Source organism: Nothobranchius furzeri, chromosome 5 (assembly GCF_043380555.1).
Source record: "Nothobranchius furzeri strain GRZ-AD chromosome 5, NfurGRZ-RIMD1, whole genome shotgun sequence".
Lineage (NCBI taxonomy): Eukaryota > Metazoa > Chordata > Actinopteri > Cyprinodontiformes > Nothobranchiidae > Nothobranchius > Nothobranchius furzeri.
Window position 1 is genome coordinate 73,692,302 of NC_091745.1, and position 17,514 is coordinate 73,709,815.

At 41.9% G+C, this 17,514-nt stretch overlaps 1 protein-coding gene across 2 annotated transcripts; it reads left to right on the forward strand.

Annotated features, from left to right (window-relative positions):
* The first annotated feature begins 142 nt into the window (after positions 1-142).
* On the forward strand, positions 143-15,934 carry kel (Kell metallo-endopeptidase (Kell blood group)). 2 transcript variants are annotated; one of them, XM_015950186.3, is made up of 18 exons: positions 143-458; positions 4,646-4,940; positions 5,037-5,330; positions 7,057-7,178; positions 9,549-9,707; positions 9,785-9,856; positions 9,935-10,123; positions 10,671-10,831; positions 10,911-11,028; positions 11,114-11,209; positions 11,840-11,938; positions 12,009-12,086; positions 13,081-13,187; positions 13,279-13,368; positions 13,454-13,521; positions 13,995-14,155; positions 14,235-14,324; positions 15,509-15,934. In XM_015950186.3, exons 1-18 carry the CDS (start codon positions 435-437, stop codon positions 15,653-15,655), a joined length of 2,370 nt encoding a protein of 789 aa, XP_015805672.3. In that variant the 5' UTR covers positions 143-434; the 3' UTR covers positions 15,656-15,934. The 2 variants fall into 2 exon arrangements, with proteins under 2 accessions (XP_015805672.3, XP_015805673.3); XM_015950187.3 differs by having other exon boundaries at positions 5,058-5,330.
* Positions 15,935-17,514: the final 1,580 nt, after the last annotated feature.

Consider the following 17,514-nt stretch of genomic DNA (forward strand, 5'->3'; position numbering starts at 1 on the left):
GAGGTGTTGTGTTTGTTTTTTCCTTGACATCCATGACACTTGTTTTCTCTGACTCTCACTGACACACTATAGACCATGACCTCCAGGCTGCTCTATCAGTCGTCAGCAGCCATGCGTTGCACTGATAATGACGATAGTTGATGTGTGTGTGCAGTTTGTGGAGATCCTTTCCAGGAAGAAGAGCTCACCCGCACAAGTCGGCTGTTACCTCACCCGTGCATGTGCCTTTGATCCTAATGCGTTTCAGGCTGCAAACACGAGGCGGCAAGTGTAAAACCCAGTAGTTCTGTCTTTAGCTACAACATGAAGATGTCTGCAGAAGTGTCCGATCAGGGAAGAAGTGGGTGATGCACACAGATACAGAGCAGAGATGATCGCAGTTTGATGCACGGACAGCAGGAACACGTGAAGAGACGAGACAACGTACAAACAAAATGAGTCTGACGTCAGAACTTGAGGTAAGATCTAAAAATAAAACTCTTTACAATAAAGCTCTGTTAATGTTAGTGCATTATTAAGCATTAATAAACAATTAAAAGTATTAACTGCTTTGCCATATTGTGTAATGCATTATGAAGCATACGCCCTCCTGGCCCTTTGTCCTAACCCTAAGGACACCTAATAGTTGATGACGTTAATAAATGGACCCTTGGTTTATTAATGCTTAATAATGCACTAAGTAACGTTAATAAAGGGGAATTTATTTTAAAGGTTTAATTATAAAGAGAGGGAGGGTGGTCCACTCACCTGTTAAGGAGTTTAGAGACAAAAACTTCATCTATTTTTTGCAATAATGATTAAATATAAAAAAATCTGAAGACAAAGATAATTTGATGATGGCTCAACAAATTATTCAAGTTTTTGGGAATCTTTTGGACGATTTGCAGCAGCTTTGAAGTTCAAACCGCATCCACACAAAGCATTTTGGCGATCAGAAAAACTAAAAAACAACGAGGCTCCAAACTATTTAGACTCCAAATGTTAAAATGATTCAGGAACGTTTCACTTTCAAACTACCCAGTAACCGTGTTCATGTGTGCGTCCGTGAGTTTTGTGCGTTACTCAGCTCTTGGATTGTCTAATCCATGAATACTGTTTATAGAAGGGTTCTAATCTGGGGTGTGAATGCTGATGATTAAATGTTAGGATTGTTTTTGTGTCCTGGAACTGCTCATTTAGGTCCAACTCCGTAAAAGACCTGTAAACAGTTATTAAAAGCACTCCCGCCTACTCACTCATAAAATGGTGTTTCATGCTGTTTATGAGCTGTGGTGCTTGTGTGATTCAGAATTCACAGTATAACACCTCCTAGTCATTTTATGGTTTATGTTTGAGAACTGTTGTGATGAATTATGTTCTAAACATTTGAATAAATGAATAATTACGTTTTTAGTTGACTGAGAAAATTCACCCAAAGCTAGGATAATTGATGGAGGTTTGTTTCAAAGGTTAAAGGGCAAGTCACCACCAAATCAACTTTTCTTTGCTGATAAACCACATAAATGAGTGTCTAATTGTGCTGTAGACACGTGCAGTAAATAATTTTTGCACTTCAGCGCATCTAAGTTAAAATTTAAATATTCTGCCTAACACTGTCAGAGGTAAAAACTCTGCCCTGTATTTGACTTTAAATCTGCCATCGCTATTGGCTAAGAGGTACTCGATGGTGGTAGCTGGTACATTATGATGTCACAATGTCGTTTTGAGCCTTTGTGTGTGCATTTGTTAGTGACTCCACCTTCGCGGTCTGCCAGGAAACCGCATTTGTTGCCTTTTTCAAACAGGAAGTGGGAGTGGAGTAAGACTGGTAGGAGCTGACTTGCTCTTTAAAGTAGCACAGAGAAGTTTCCTGCTCCTCTGCCCAACTGGTTGAAAGTAGATTTACAACTGTCGTAAACAACCCTGCTGCAGCCTAATGTAGGTAACGCTAACGACGAGCTAACACTAACATGAGCCAACTAATACTAAAATAAACCACAAAGTAAAAAGTACCACACCCTTGGACAAATAAATATTACTTATAAGTCCAGTAGCAACAAAGCCAGGTCACCATCAGTTCGTGATATTGTAGCCTCCTTTAGCTCCCTCAAACTAGTGTAGGCTGCGCCAATGTTCACTCTGGTTTTAGCGATTTGCTTAGCCTCCAAAGACGCTACTCTATTAGTTTTACTTCCAGGCTCTGTCATGATGCCAACAGTACAAGCAAACTTCTTTTCCTTCTTCTTGTGCTCTGATAATCAGTGAACTAACATGCTAATTTAGCATTACAGCTAACAACCGTAAAGCAGTCAAAGAGTGCCTTCTAGGGCACCTACCCGCTCCACAAAACTATCTAGTGTTGTTTTTTGGTCAGCAGAAGGCTGCAGAGTTGTGTCAGATGTAAAAATGGTCAAGTTTCTAACTCAACAATCACTGAGATCAATGTTAAAGCTCCAGCTTAAAGTTTTAAATCTATCTATTGTAACTTTAAGGAAAGGTTATTTAGCAACCACTGTATAAAAGACTTGTATTTGTCTCTTTTTTTTGTATTTGGAGCTTATTTGATCTGGATCTTTTTTAATCTTTTTACTGTCTTTAACATGGAAAGTGCTACTACTAGTTCATCAGTTTATTTTAGTGTATCTGCTCAAACCCCCAGTCAGCCGTGGCGGATGACCGCGCACACTGAGCCAGGATCTGCAGGAGGTTTCTTCCTGTTAAAGGGAAGTTTTCCTCTCCACTGTCGCTACATGCTTGCTTAGTTTGGGGAAGTCTGACACAACAAGTCTGTGACTCGATGCAATCTGCTGAGTTTCCATACATAGTAAACTTTTAACTAAGTGGCATAATGGACTGGACTCAATGCACTGTAGGTTCAAGTGGAATGTTTATTTCAGAAAGTGCCTTGAGATGATTCTTGTTGTGATTTTGTGCTTTGTAAACAAACTGAGTTGAACTGAAATGTAATTAGTACGTACAAGTATAGGAGGACGAGGACAGCATTTGGAACAGAACCGTACTCTGTTGCATCATGGCATCAGGCACTGCTTGTTTCTAGCTATGGTTAAATGACCTGACTTAAAAATAAAAGTCTAGTTGGTTACTTAGATAACAAAGAAAACATTATTTGTATTATTAATTTTTTATCAAAACAGACCTACTCTGTTTTTATTTTGATAGTGAGTTAGCTAATTAGCATTTTGAGGGATCATGAAAAGTATAACCAAAACACACACAGCAACTTTTACAGGTTACACATAATTATTTACAATAACAGACAACTCCATAGCTCTTTATTGGTATTTCTGATATAAAACTCTACAGTTATTAGCTTTCTCCTCATAAAGGCTGCAACTCAATGTAGTGCAGGCAATTTTGCTGTCCCGAGTCTGCAGAAGGATGCATTGATGCATCCTTGATAGAATGAAGAACACATCTGGGAACATTGTGCAAATTTGCCATGATGCATACTGAGTATTGGAACAGTCCTTGGGCCATAGTTGATGACGTCTACAAGGACGTGAGTATACAAGTACAGACAAGTATGCATATTGAGAAACGGCCCATGTAAACTTCATGCCAGAATTAAAACCCTGCACCTTCCCGTTGCAAAGCAACAAAGATAGCCACTGCACCACTGTGCAGCCCCGAGACACAGGTACAACCTTGCAAAACCTTCAATAATTCAATGCAACCCAATCAAAGCTAAACTAAAGAAAAAACCAACCCGTTCATAACCTGAAGTAATTTGGGGCAGCAGTAGCTCAGGAGGTAGAGCGGGTTGCCTCATGGGTTCGATTCCAGCTCCCGCCGGGGGTATTCTGCGGTTGTGTCCTTGGGCAAGACACTTCACCCAACTTGCCTGTGTTGGTGATGGTTAGAGGGGCCGACGGCACCAAATGGCAGCCTCACCTCTGTCAGACCGCCCCAGGGCGGCTGTAGCTACAAAGTAGCTTACCATCACTAGCAGTGTGTCAATGTGAGAGTGTGTGAAAGCATCTTTGGGTGTCCTAAAAATGTGCTACATATGTTCAATGCATTATCCATCCATCCATTGTCTGAACCCGCTTGTCCACACAGGGTCATAGGGGGGGAGGGGGGGGGGGAGGCTGGTGCCTATCAACGGGCAATCAGGCGGGGTACACCCTGGACAGAGAGCCAGTCCATCACAGGGCAACACAGAGACACACAGGACAAACAATCATGCACACACACACACTCACACCTAAGGACAATTTAGACAGACCAATCAGCCTAACAGTCATGTTTTTGGACTGTGGGAGGAAGCCAGAGTACCCGGAGAGAACCCACGCATGCACAGGGAGAACATGCAAACTCCATGCAGAAAGATCCCAGGCCGGGAAGCGATCCCAGGACCTTCTTGCTGCAAGGCAACAGCTCCAATCACTGCGCCCAATGCATTATTATTATTATTATTATTACTATTGTTATTATTATTATTATTATTATTATTATTATTACTATTATTATTATTATTATTATTATTATTATTATTAATTTGACGCAACCTAAATCTAGATGGTGTTTCTAGCAACATTAACAGTCCAGCTAATTGTTTTTTTCACAGAGTCCTGCAAATTTTTTATTAACAAAGCCGTGTTTGCAGTATCTTCTTTTCAATGACTTTGTCTTTTCTAACTTTCAGCCTCAGCTGTCACTCCACTTCTTGTCACAATCAGAACCTGAGAGGGGGAAAGCGCCTCCACCTCTAAAACAGCACCCACCCCCCACCACTGATCCCCACCAGCTCCAGGAACAAATCCAACTCCAGCCTGTGCTGCAGCCAGAGCCACTGTCCCGCCACGAGCACCAAGAAAAGCCAGCGTGGATGAAACACCAGAGAGCGCTTCTCTTCATGTTGGGATTAACAGTCTGGGCTGCTATTCTGGGATTGATCTACTACATCCATCACAACTTTCATAGACAAGATGCAGCCGCTGGTAGGAAGAGGCAGAAATATGCAACACAACCATATGAGACAATAAATTCACAGATCTGTCGTTTCCTTTCCAAAATCCCTTAATTTGTCTCTTTAGTGCCTTCCTGTCTCTCTCCAGCATGTCGGTGGGCTGAAGCTCGCCTGTCCACGTCTACCGACCCCTTCACGCAGCCCTGTGGTTACTTCATGTCCCCCTGTGGATCAAGCAGACTGCTACAAAAGAACAGGGGGAGACAGAGAGGTCAGGGCATCCGAGGTCATCCACAAAACCAGATGGAAAAGTCTGTGCTGCCGGAGAGACAAAATGGAGAGACGTCATATGCAAAACTGAGAGAAGACAAGATGCTGAGTCGAAAAAATGTGCTGCTGCAATATGTCAGAGAGATTTTAGGTAAGAAGCAGAAGATGTGACACTGGAAAAGTTTAAGGATTATGATTATTCAAGGCAACACGGAGGGTAGTTGTTGATGGATTTACTCCTAATACCGTGTTCAGGGACAAATGGACACTATGCATCACCTCATCACCTCCCAGAGTGGATGCAGGAGGACTCCTGACTATGTCTTCTCCTGGAAGAAACATAGTCAGCATAGAGCAGTGGTCCGCAAATGGCGGCCCGCGGGCCACGTCCGGCCCGCAAGCCCTCTCTTTGTGGCCCCCAAACTACGCGCGCACCCCCCACCCCCGACGGCCGACCGGGAGGTGTAGGATAGAGCTGAGGAAAACAATCAAATAATCAATGCATGAGATGCGGGCTTAAACGAGTCTGCATCACAGAAGAGTACCATAATCCATTATAGTGGAATGTAGTTTTGTTATTTTAACGGCGGCACCAGCGCATCATCCAAATCTGTCAGAGCGGTGTTCTCCACATTCACCGGGTAGGAAACTTTATGTGGTACTGCAGGGCTGAGCGCTGGAGTTATAACCTGAGACCGAACCCAAACCGAATCAGCCCGACCGGTTCTGTTGGATTTGGGCCGTGAATTATGTTGAGAGAGAGAGAGAGAGAGAGAGAGAGAGAGAGAGAGAGAGAGAGAGAGAGAGAGAGAGAGAGAGAGAGAGAGAGAGAGAGAGAGAGAGAGAGAGAGAGAGAGAGAGAGAGAGAGAGAGAGAGAGAGAGAGAGAGAGAGAGAGAGAGAGAGAGAGAGAGAGAGAGAGAGAGAGAGAGAGAGAGAGAGAGAGAGAGAGAGAGAGAGAGAGAGAGAGAGAGAGAGAGAGAGAGAGAGAGAGAGAGAGAGAGAGAGAGAGAGAGAGATCATCTGCTCACACAAGAGAGAGGATCGGAGGACGCTCCTCCAAACACGCATTATTTTCATCATTTCATTATTGTTTCTCCTGGAAGCGCTCAGTCAGACCAGTCAGAGTGCTGTGATGTCAGGAGGTCCGGTCTTGGGGAGGGAGCGGGGTCGATGACGGCGGCTGCAGCGTGATCATCTGTCTCTTTTATTTAGGGACACAGAGAAGTTAAAAGGAGAGAAATAGAAGATAGAAATTCTTGTTCCACTTTATTCTTTTGTTTCATGAAGATAAACTGATGTTAAATTCAGCTTAAAGAGAAACTGGGAGGAAGCTTTGGTTCATTTTAAGTTAAAGGAGTTCTTGTTTCCTGTCTGCCCCCCCCCCCCCCCCTTGCTTCTAGGTCTTTTTTGTGCGTGGCCCTCGGACCATAATAATTGAGGACCCCTGGCATAGAGCAAACAACAATTCAATGAGGATATATTTCAGTCTTGCATTAACTAAAGGAAACATACAGCACGTCCTCCAAGATCATCTTGTGTTGAGAAATGAGGGATTTATTGCTGTTTGTTGGTGGAAAGTTTAAATGAGAGTTACTGTATTTTAAATGTCATGCAATATTTCAATATCCCCGTGTTCTGTTTGCACTTGCAGTTTGTGTTGTGGAAGACTAATCCTGACCCTGACCACGTCACACAACAGCACAAAGTTTGTCAAAAGACTAAATGAGCCGTTTGCTAGGTCGGATAAGCTGTGGTGTTCACCTAAACCAGACAGACGTTCATCCAAATGATTCAAATCTGTAAAGCGCTTTGTTAAATGTTCCGCCAAAGCTGCTAGCAAACAAACGTGCTAAAACAAATGTATCTGTGTATTAGAATCCAACCAGAACTCAAGAAGTTCGGCTGTTCAGAAGACTAAAGACTTCTACCGGTCCTGTTTGGACAGAAGATCCATCGAAACTGCAGGAGCAGAGCCCTTCCTCCAACTCATCCAGAAGGTATGGGGGTCATAACGTCCTTTTGGGGAAACTTTCCACGCCACCGGTTTTTAAAATGTCTCTTATCTTTTAAGCTCTGGTTAGTGGAGTTCTCTACGTAAAAGTTTCATTTTAATCTTAAAATCCGATGTTTTAAAACCAGATTTTTGTAAACGAAGTCACAAAAAATGCTGTTCTGTCTTTTTAGCAAAAAAGATACACAGAGAGCCTTCCTGTTTCACTCGCACGCGTACAAATCCTCTCATATGCAACACACAAGCTGTCACGTTTTGAGGAGGTTTAGGACCCAAATATGCAGAAACCCAGGATGACATGAGGCTGGAGATGATGTAAAGTAAATATGCTTTATTTAGCAGGACAAATAAAAATAAATCCAAAGGCAGCGAGCCAAAAGTCCAAAAATCCAAAAACCCTGGTAACAAAAACAAAAGCTCACTGAGAGCACCAAAACCTGGAGACATAAGCTCAACTAGAGCACGAAACAACGCTGACAAACATACAACAGACCAACAACAACACAGAGACAAGACAGGGCTTAAATAGACTGGGAAGATGAGAGGGAGATAACTGCAGGTGTGTGGGGAGAGGGACCAGGTGAATACAATTACTAAATCAGGGAGGAGGAAGAAAACACACTAAATACTGAAAGGCAGTAACAAAGGAAATGACCTAAGAGAAAAAACAAAAGACCAGAAAGCATGAACCATGACTAACATACTAAGGGGAAGCTGACACTAAAGGAAAACACTATAGAAAGAAACAACAGGGGCGTGGCTAAGAGGTGGCCAAGAGAGCACAGGACCTGGGAAAGGGATGTCTGAGGGGGGGAACCTAAAGGGCAAATGGGGAACACCAGGAGACACATGAGGAAGACGCAGACATGACACATGAGGGCGCTAGAAGACACAAAAGGAGCACCTAGAGAGGATGGAGAAACACCAGGAGGCACATGAAGGAAGGGGCAGACGCAGACCGTGACTCAAGCGTCCAAGGTGGATGTTTGAGTTGAAGTAGCTCTGGAAAAGCTGTTTGGCTGTATCGGCTCGCAGCGTCGAAGAGAGGCTTTTGACTGCGTGTCAGAAGAGATTGTTTCAAAAGAGGCTTCTTTCCCGATTTGGCCGAATCGGGAGTCAGCTTAAACTGAATTACTCGAGAAGTAGTTCTTGTTTTATTAAACTCATTATTTGTAATTTCTGGCGTATTCTGGCAAATCATGGACGTAATTTTTGGGGGGGACGGGGGGGACATGTGCCCCCTACTTTTTCCAAAGTCAAGATTTTACCATCCAAAAACAATATTACACTATATTAAATAGACAGTGGTTGAGTTCTAGGACCAAGCGGAAAACAACCGTTTGTGTTGAAGCCCGTTTCCCATTACTGTAAAGATACAACCCCCCACACACACCTCTGGTCCTCATACTGGGTGTGTGTGTGTGTGTGTGTGTGCCCCCCCCCCCCCCCAAAGTTAAAATTACGTCCATGTGGTAAATCAGAATGTGCCGTGTCTTGAAGGCTTTATCAAAGCATTCCTCAGAAAGCCACGCCTCCTTCAGACACACAGATGTTTTTAAAACTGGGAAACTTCAGGAACATCACGATTCGATTACGATTCAGGGAGCTCCGATTATTGATGCATCTTTCTCCTCCCTCACCTGGCTGCCGAGTGATTAGGTGGTTAGGGTTAGGCAAGGTTAGGTTAGGGGTGCTCACTCCTCACCCCTGCCACGTGGACCTCAAGGGATAAACCATCAATCCATCTCAGTGGTCAACATTCCTGGCGGGGTCACCCTTGAAGACAGTGGGAGGGTTAAAACTCTTATGTGAGGTGAATATTAATCATCACATATGATTAGTTAACTTATAACTGTAAAATCAGGGAAGCCTCACCTTCTTCAGAGTGAAGAATGCCGAAGTCTGGCTCTTACGCAGAGAGTGCATGACCTCGGGAGACTGCTTTGTCTCCAGTGTTTTTGTCTTCTGGTATGTCAACAAGCACTGAGCAGAACCTTCTGGGTTTGGAAGGCCAAATAGAAAGTGGATTTATGCATGTAGATGAAAGGTTATACTGTGGTCAGTTGGATGGTGAAAAGCAGACCCTTTTGTACGTTCCAGCATGCTCTTTTTCAGCCTGCTGGTTGTGCGGATATGCAGGAAGTAAAATTTGCCAGTTTCTGTTTGCTTCTGTCCTCTGTTGCCGCAGGACGTCGCTGCAAAAAAAGACGAAGCACGCTGAAATAATCCTTCCTACCTCCCACTACTCCCAGATTCATCCCAAAACCCCAAACCAGACTCCACATCCGGTCATAGAGGCCCCTTCTCTTGCTGTCCTCTGTGGTTTTAGATATTATGTGTTGTTTTCTGTTTGCAGCTGGGAGGTTGGGCCGTATCGGGACGGTGGAACAAGACGGATTTCAACTCCACACTAGGTGTGCTAATGAGAGACTACAGCACTTTCCCCTTCTTCAATCTCTACGTGGGCAAAGACCCAAATGAGACTGCCAGTGGGACACACCAAAGATACATACAGGCCAGTAACGATGATGTAAACCAGAGTGTTGTGATGGAAGCAGAGTGGCGTTAACTCAGGTGTCCCCCTCACAACAGATCGATCAGCCAGACTTGTTGATTCCAATCGAATGGAACAGAAAGACAGAAAAGTCCCAAGCTAACGCCAAGGTCGGTAATCACCGCTCAGACGCAGATTCATTCAAGGTTTCTAAATAATCTAAAAAAAGACCGTCTCTACTATTTCAGACGCTTCGTCCTTTCCTAGCCTCGTGTCAGAAGTTCCTGAATCTGCTGGGATCCCCGCCGGGCGAAATAATGATTCACGTGGGATCGTTCATCTCGTTGTCCTCTGAGCTGGCTGTAGCAGCTTCACCTCGGCACTACCGTCTGTCCAAAGGACAGCTCCATCAGCGCATGACCATAAAAGAGCTACAGGTACCACCTGCATGTTAGCTATTATCCAGGTCTCTAGCAAATGTGAATGCAACATAACTGAAGAAGCTCATCTGGGCTAGCTGTGTAACACCTTTGGTGTGGAGGTTGCTACTGACTGCGGACGACTTGTGGACCGAGTCGTTAGTTTGTGCAGCTCATCGTGGTTTAAAATTCCTAAAGTAGCTTCAAAAGTGTCTGACCCCTTTCTATGATCTAAAGGAGTGTTTCTCAATGTCAAGGTGCCTGGCTTGGCAAGGCGATGTCAGGCCAGGCCAGGCACCTTGCTTACGAGTCCTTCCTTTGTCAAAGAAATCGTTGAATGGAACAGACTTACCTCACGTGTCACTGTTAACTAGAATGTATAAATAAAAACATCATTTTAGATGCTGCTAGTGATGAGTTGCGTCAATATATTTGTGGTGTATCATAATCAGCAAGTTGTGAATTGGAAAACTGGAATCTCTGCACGTGGATTCAGAATAAAAAGCCACAGTGTCTGAATTCTGTCTGATAATAAGTTGATTTTCTTATTTAAACTCCTGCACAGAGACGGGCCCCTGCAATTGACTGGTTAGGCTGCCTGCAGACCGCTTTCCACCCACTGTCGCTCAGTGAAGACGATCACGTCCTCCTGCATAACTTACCTTACATCGTTCAAATGTCCCGCACCGTTAACAAATGGCTGAACCGGCACGAACTGAGCAACAGGTACTGTAACTTTATTAGAACGTGGAGAATAAAGTTGACATCTTTTTATGCTTTTATCCTCCTGTTTGTTTCTATTTAGCGGTCCTCTTCATACATTCATGATCTTCAATCTGCTGCACACCTTGATGCCTGCTATGGACTCTCGCTTTTCTGAAACGGCAAAAAATTACACCCTGGCTTTGGGTCACTCTGTGGAGGTCAGGAATTTAGGCTTCAATAAAAATAATAAAACTGCACCTGTCAATTGATTTGTCACGTTTCCTCTGTGGGACTTTTCACCAGGAAGTTCCTCTCTGGAGACACTGTGTGCTGGAAACCGAGAGAGGGTTTGACTCAGTTCTCACTCACCTTCTCGGCCAAAAGACGGCACTCAGAGAGGTGAGGAGACACCCTGGAGCTCCTTAAAGATTTAGGCCTAGTCCACACGTAGCCGGGTTTAAAAAAAAAAACAAATATCCGCCCCTCCAAAAACTCGCATCCACACCACCTCGTTTTTTAAAAAAAGAACTCTGTCCACACGTACCTGGATAAATACGTTGTTAAGGACATGCCAGACCTGTAGGCGGCAGTACTTCCCCCGTTCTTAACCTCGTCCTTCGTCTGTGGTCTTCCGTAAGGAGCAGTAATTCCGCTTGCAAAAACAAACAAGCAAAAAGCGCTTGGACAATTGATAAAGCGAGCGCAGCTCCGAGGGCATCCATGCTGTCGGCTAGTGTAAACACAGGTCGCACACGTGATGTCAGCATTTTTTTGTCGCAGAAAGTGACGTTGCGGACCTTAAAACTCCGGTTTTGTCTGTCCACACGCAGACACCCAAAACGGAGAAAACGCAGATCTTCACTTTGGCCGGAGTTTTTAAAAAGATCAGTTTTCGTGTGAAAAAACTCCGTTTTCGTGTGGATGACAGGCCAAAACGTGGAAAAATATCTACGTTTTGGCAGATCCCCGACTAAGTGTGGACAGGGCCTTAAATTTAGGCTGACTAAAGATTTCTTTCATCTTCAACAGGCTGAGGAGATGATTGAAAACGTCTTTGACTCCCTCAAATCCAAATTAAATGAGCTCAAGTGGGTGGATCGAAACTCGTCTGAGCTCGTCATGCAAAAGGTAACGAGACTAAGTATTTCTGCATCGATTGAGATTTAGTTTGACTTCAGTTCAACTTTTCTTTCTGCAGGTTAACTCTTTGATTCCACGGCTGAGGTCTTCAGAGGAGGTTTCTGGTGGAGATGACCTTGACATTTTCTTCTCTAAGGTACATCACAAACAGAAAATTAACACCCGGGTTCAAGTGGGGTGCACTTTGTAAAGTTAAGGAGTCATGATTCTGCAGCGGTATTCTGGGAGAAAAACAGTGGTAGTTCATTTTTCAAAGTCAAAGCCCCATGTCATTCACACATTTAAAAATGTTAAAGTTCCCAACTAAATAATTTAGAGGTAGATATTTATTTTATAAACAACATATTTTTGTCAGACCTAAATATTTAGTTTGTAAGAATAACAATTTTATTTACTAAATAAATGTTTAATTTGGAGCTAAATAAAATAGTTATTTTACTAAATATACATTTAGGTCTGACGTAAATATTTAGTCTACAAACTAAATATTTAGTTTGTAGACTAAATAATTAGTTAATAAGCTAAATATTTAATTTACAGATAAATATTTATTTTATAAACTAAATATTTACATCAGACCTAAATATTCGTTTTGTAAAATAACTATTTTATTTAGCTCCAAATTAAATATTTATTTTCCAAAATAAATACTTTGATCCAAGCTAAATATTTATTTTGGGGCTAAACCTAAATGTTGAATTTCCAAACTAAATGTTTAGCTCCAAAATAAATATTTAGTTGGGATCTAAATATTTATTTTGGACAACAAATATTTTTAATCAAATAAATTTAGTTTGTAAACTAAATATTTAGCTCCAAATTACAAATGTAGTTAATAAATTAAATATTTATATTACAAAACAAATGTTTAGGTCAGACATAAATATTCAGTTTGTAAAATAAACATTTAACTCTAAATTAAATATTTAGCTTGCTAACTAAATGTTTAGTTGGGAACTTTAACATTGATAAATGTATGAATAATATTACTTTGAGAATGAACTCCCATATTTATTCTCATATGAAAGACTAAATAACCCCAAATGTTGTTAAGTTAGGACTGATTGACTTTACAAATGGCACCCCATAGGTTTAAGCCATCATTGATCCAACGACTTGATTGATTTCAGGTGACTATCCGCACCAACAGCTTCTTCTCCAACTACCTTCAGCTGCTGTCTTTGTGGCAGAACAGACGCAGTAAACTCTTGACCGCCCCGATCGAGGCTGCTGATGTGCAAGTGTTTTCATCACAACCTACAGCCGTTAGATACTAGATACTAGATGATCGTCTCAGACTTACAATAATCTTCTCACGTTTTTTTCAGTCTGTCCGTCACACCATTCTCTCTGGACGCTGAGCTTCTCTTTCCAATGGGAATGTTCATCCCTCCTTTTTTCCATCCTACCTATCCAAAGTAAGATCAGCACTTGTACATGCAATTTTAATTAATATTTTTCACACAATTAATCAATGAATTTCATTTTTTTTCCTTTTATTAGAGCCATGAACTATGGGGCAGTGGGTTTCCTAATTGCCAAAGATATCTTTCATCTTCTTGTACCTGAGAGTAAGGAATAGTCACATGTTTGGGTTAAACAACATGTCTGACATAATGTTTAAGGTGTCAGGTTTGGAAATATGTTAATGCAGGTATTTCACTAAACATATTCAAATTAAATAATTTGTACTTTTGATCATAGTCAACTGTTTAGGGTCGTGTAAAATCCTGTCTTGGTGGAGCGTAGAATAAGAAAGGACGTGTCTATCACCTGTAGAGTGTTTTTACTTTGGCTCATTTTTGTTAGTCTTTAGGATGGAAAGTGTTTTTATGATAATTTTATTTTATTAAATTCACTTTTCCTTCATGTTTTTTTCATTCTGAAGAGTTTGTTTTTACTTCCAAAACAAACTTCTTTTGATGAATGTTATGTCACATTTATGTTCTATTCTTTCGTATTGTACTTTATTATAGGCTAGCATATTATTCATTAAATTAACTTCCTTTATTAATTAATGATGTCCGTGTCTGCTTTGTTGCAGTTTACTATCACAGTAGGAGTGTGCACACGGTTGGAAAGTGTGTGTGGTCTTACTACATCAATGCAACTGAAAGAGCAAGCAGAGATGGAGTGTCGGCGCTCTCTACAGCTCAGCTGCAGGAAGTCTGGGTGCAGCACGCTGCACTGCAGGTAGCGCTGCAGGTGAGCAGCTCTCCTCAGACTTTAGAGTTTGTGTGGTGACAGCATCAACCTCACATGTCCAAATACTGTCATTCCTCAGGCCTATCATCTGAGTTTAAGCCAGAACTCGAGTGACACCTCCCTTGCAGGGATGCACCACGATCACCTCTTGCTCCGATCATTCTCCCAGGTAATTCCTTTTGTTTTATGGATCATATTACGTCAGTATAGGCTTACCGGCAGGGGTGTGTACAGGGAGTTGCTTGGGGTAGCTCATGCCTCCCTTGGAATCTGATTGGCCACCAGACTGAGTTCCATTTAAAGTAATACCAAGAAGTTTCCTGCTCCTCCAACCTACTGGTTGAAAGTGGAATTACAACTGGTGTAAACAACCCTGCTGCAGCTAGCGCTATCAACGAGCTAACATGAGCCGACTAATACTAAAATAAACCACGAAGTAAAAATATCCACACTGTTGGACAAAAATGATTAACAGTAACAACAAAGCCAGGTCAGCATCAGTCCATGATTTTGTAGCCTCATTTAGCTCCCTCTGACCGCACCAATGTTCACTCTGGTTTCAGCTCTTTGCCTCACCTCCAAAGATATCAGTCTCTTACTTTTACTTCCAGGCTCCACCATGATGCCAATAAAAAAGCAAACTTATTTTTCTTATTTTTGTGCTTTTTGTTGATGATGGGCAAACTGAAAAAGCTAACTGCTAGCATAACAGCCATAAAGAAGGTAAATAACTCCCCTATAGGGCACCTACCTCCTCCACAAAACTCTGCATTACCTGGCCAGCAGAAGGCTGTTGAGTAGTGTCAAATATGGAAACTGATCAAGTTTCAAACTCAACAATCACTGAGTTCAATGTTAAAGCTTAAAGTTAAAAAAAACTATTTTGTGTTACTTTAAATTGACTTTACATTGCCAGCAAAAGGCTATGGGGTGTATAACTTGTGCCACCCTCCCTCCAAATAAATGAATAAAATAAAATGAAATCAGAACCATAGGTGCCACCCATGGGTAAAATGTGTCTCGCCTGGGCCACCCCAATTTAAGGCCTGGACACACCACTGCTTAATGGTTTTATGAAGTTGCAAAGTAAAAACAAAATAGAATAGATTTTCGATTCTACATATAAACTAAGAAGTCATCATAAAAATGCAATGTAATCAAAAAAGGCTGAGAAGAGTAATTACATGTATTGTGTTTGTGTGTACCAGTCCTTGGCTCTTTAAGTGGGTTAGGTGGGTGGGAGGTAGTATGTTTACCGGTTGTTTGGTAACCACAAGGCCCATGGGGAAGATGCTGTTGATGAGTCTGGACTTGTGGCATTTAATTAACCATTTATAGAATATTTGTCTCCAGGTCAACTGTGATGCTGATCCGTTCAGTGAATCCATGCCGCTGGACCCCTCCTTCTTAATCGCAGTTGTTTGTTCCACGTCTGATCTGTGTCCTACGAGTCCACAGTGCTCCATCAAATCCCAGCAGAATTCATCCCATGCATGCTGACTGGCTACATTTATTAAAGCAGCATAGGTACATGTATGTTTTTATTTAATTTTACATGATTAAACTCGATTTTTGCAATCGCCATAGCTGTTATATTTCTGCAAATTGCATTATTTGCACAAATTGTATAGTAGTCATTGAAATAGGGGAAAAAATATTTTTTTTTTTAGTGGTGGTGAAATTTCCCCATTATTGTATATAAAAATAAACCTGTTATGCAGTAATCTGTCTTCTATGAATGTCATCTGTTACTATAAAGATGTCAACGTGTTGCTATATTAGTTCTGATCATTTGTTTCAACTATTGAAAAACTTGAAGGAACAAATGATGCACTACTTTGTCTCATTGGGCCTTTGACATGAATTAAATGTCTGTTTAAAGACTGAAAACTGTTTGCTTGTGAAGGTGAATCAGGAATTACTTTAGACAGAAAAACCAGACTTATTATCTGACAAGTCGTGAAATAAAGTCTCCATCATTGCGACGTAAGGCACATGATGATAAAGCATCTTTAAAAAAAAATTACCTTGTTTCTTAGTCAGTGTAATATTAGCATTTATACATTCCATGCATTTAGGTAATTTCCTAAATTTACGATCGCCTCATAAAGGTTTGTTTTATCAAGGCAAATTGAAATAATCAAAACACACAAACCATCAACAAAACTGCAAAAGCAACCAGCCAAGATATGCAAACCAGCAGCCAAATCGTAATTAAAAGGGAGAAAAACAGTCACACCAGTAAGAGTAAGCAAAATATAAGAAAATGGCAAAAAAAAATACTCATATTGGAGAAAACGGAGGTGCATAAACTGAACTACTCCACCCAAAACGTCCCTGAGAAAAGCAGGATAGATGGATGGATTTAAGGATGTCGACAAAGGGCAAAAATCTGCAAAAGGCTTTTCTAGGGGACATACCGGTATGCTAAATTCACCTTCTGTATTATTTTCTTTTGTGCTTCCATTTGGATCTCTACTGCCTCTATAAACACTTCAAACGTGAAAAAAAAAACATCCATACATGTTCTGTCAGTGTTGTTTTTAAGAAATCTAGGCCTAAAAGAGGCTGTTTCATGAAGTTCCTGTTTGTGATGTCACAAGCGGCTCTATTCTGAGCCATTCCCAGATATCAAGAGCTTCTTAGGCCTAGCTGGTGGATGGGTGGGCTTGGCCAGCTCCAGCTTGTTACTGTAAAGCAACAGAGCCCTGAAATGGCTCATTCTGGATGGTACTGAAAATGTCAGACAAAACTGAAATTGCTTTACATGAGGAGGATTTTGTGCAAAGAACTTCATAAATATGTTATGGACCAGCAGTTCCCAACCTGGGGTCATGACCTCCCCAAAGGGGTCCCCACAATTTTGTTGTTGCTGAGGTTACAAAGATGTGTAAAAATTATATTTCTAAAATACCAATAACACACCCAATAATACAATCAAATTGCTGTATAAGACTCTAAACTCTGTATAAAGTTTGTAATTACACTTTTGGGTGACATTGGCACAGAAGTTAAATGCTCGCCCCGTAATCCGGAAGGTTGCAGGTTCGAGCCCCGCTCAGTCTGTCGCTGTCGTTGTGTCCTTGGGCAAGACATTTAACCCACCTTGCCTGCTGGTGGTGGTCGGAGGGACCGGTGGCGCCAGTGCTCAGCTGCCTCGCCTTCGTCAGTGCGCCCCAGGGCAGCTGTGGCTACATCGTAGCTCATCACCACCAGTGTGTGAATGTGTGTGTGAATGACTGATTGTGTTGTAAAGTGCCTTGGGGGGTTCCAGGACTCTAGAAGGCGCTATATCAAATACAGGCCATTTACCATTTACTTTTAATGTGTGTATGGGGGTAAGAGTTGGGGTTGGGGGG

Bases quoted from the DNA above. Each gene is read 5' to 3' on its own strand.
- kel (XM_015950186.3), top strand. From the start codon at position 435: ATGAGTCTGACGTCAGAACTTGAG. The intron at 9,857-9,934 runs GTCGGTAATCAC...CTACTATTTCAG, and splicing joins AGTCCCAAGCTAACGCCAAG to ACGCTTCGTCCTTTCCTAGC. The intron at 10,832-10,910 runs GTACTGTAACTT...GTTTCTATTTAG, and splicing joins CGGCACGAACTGAGCAACAG to CGGTCCTCTTCATACATTCA.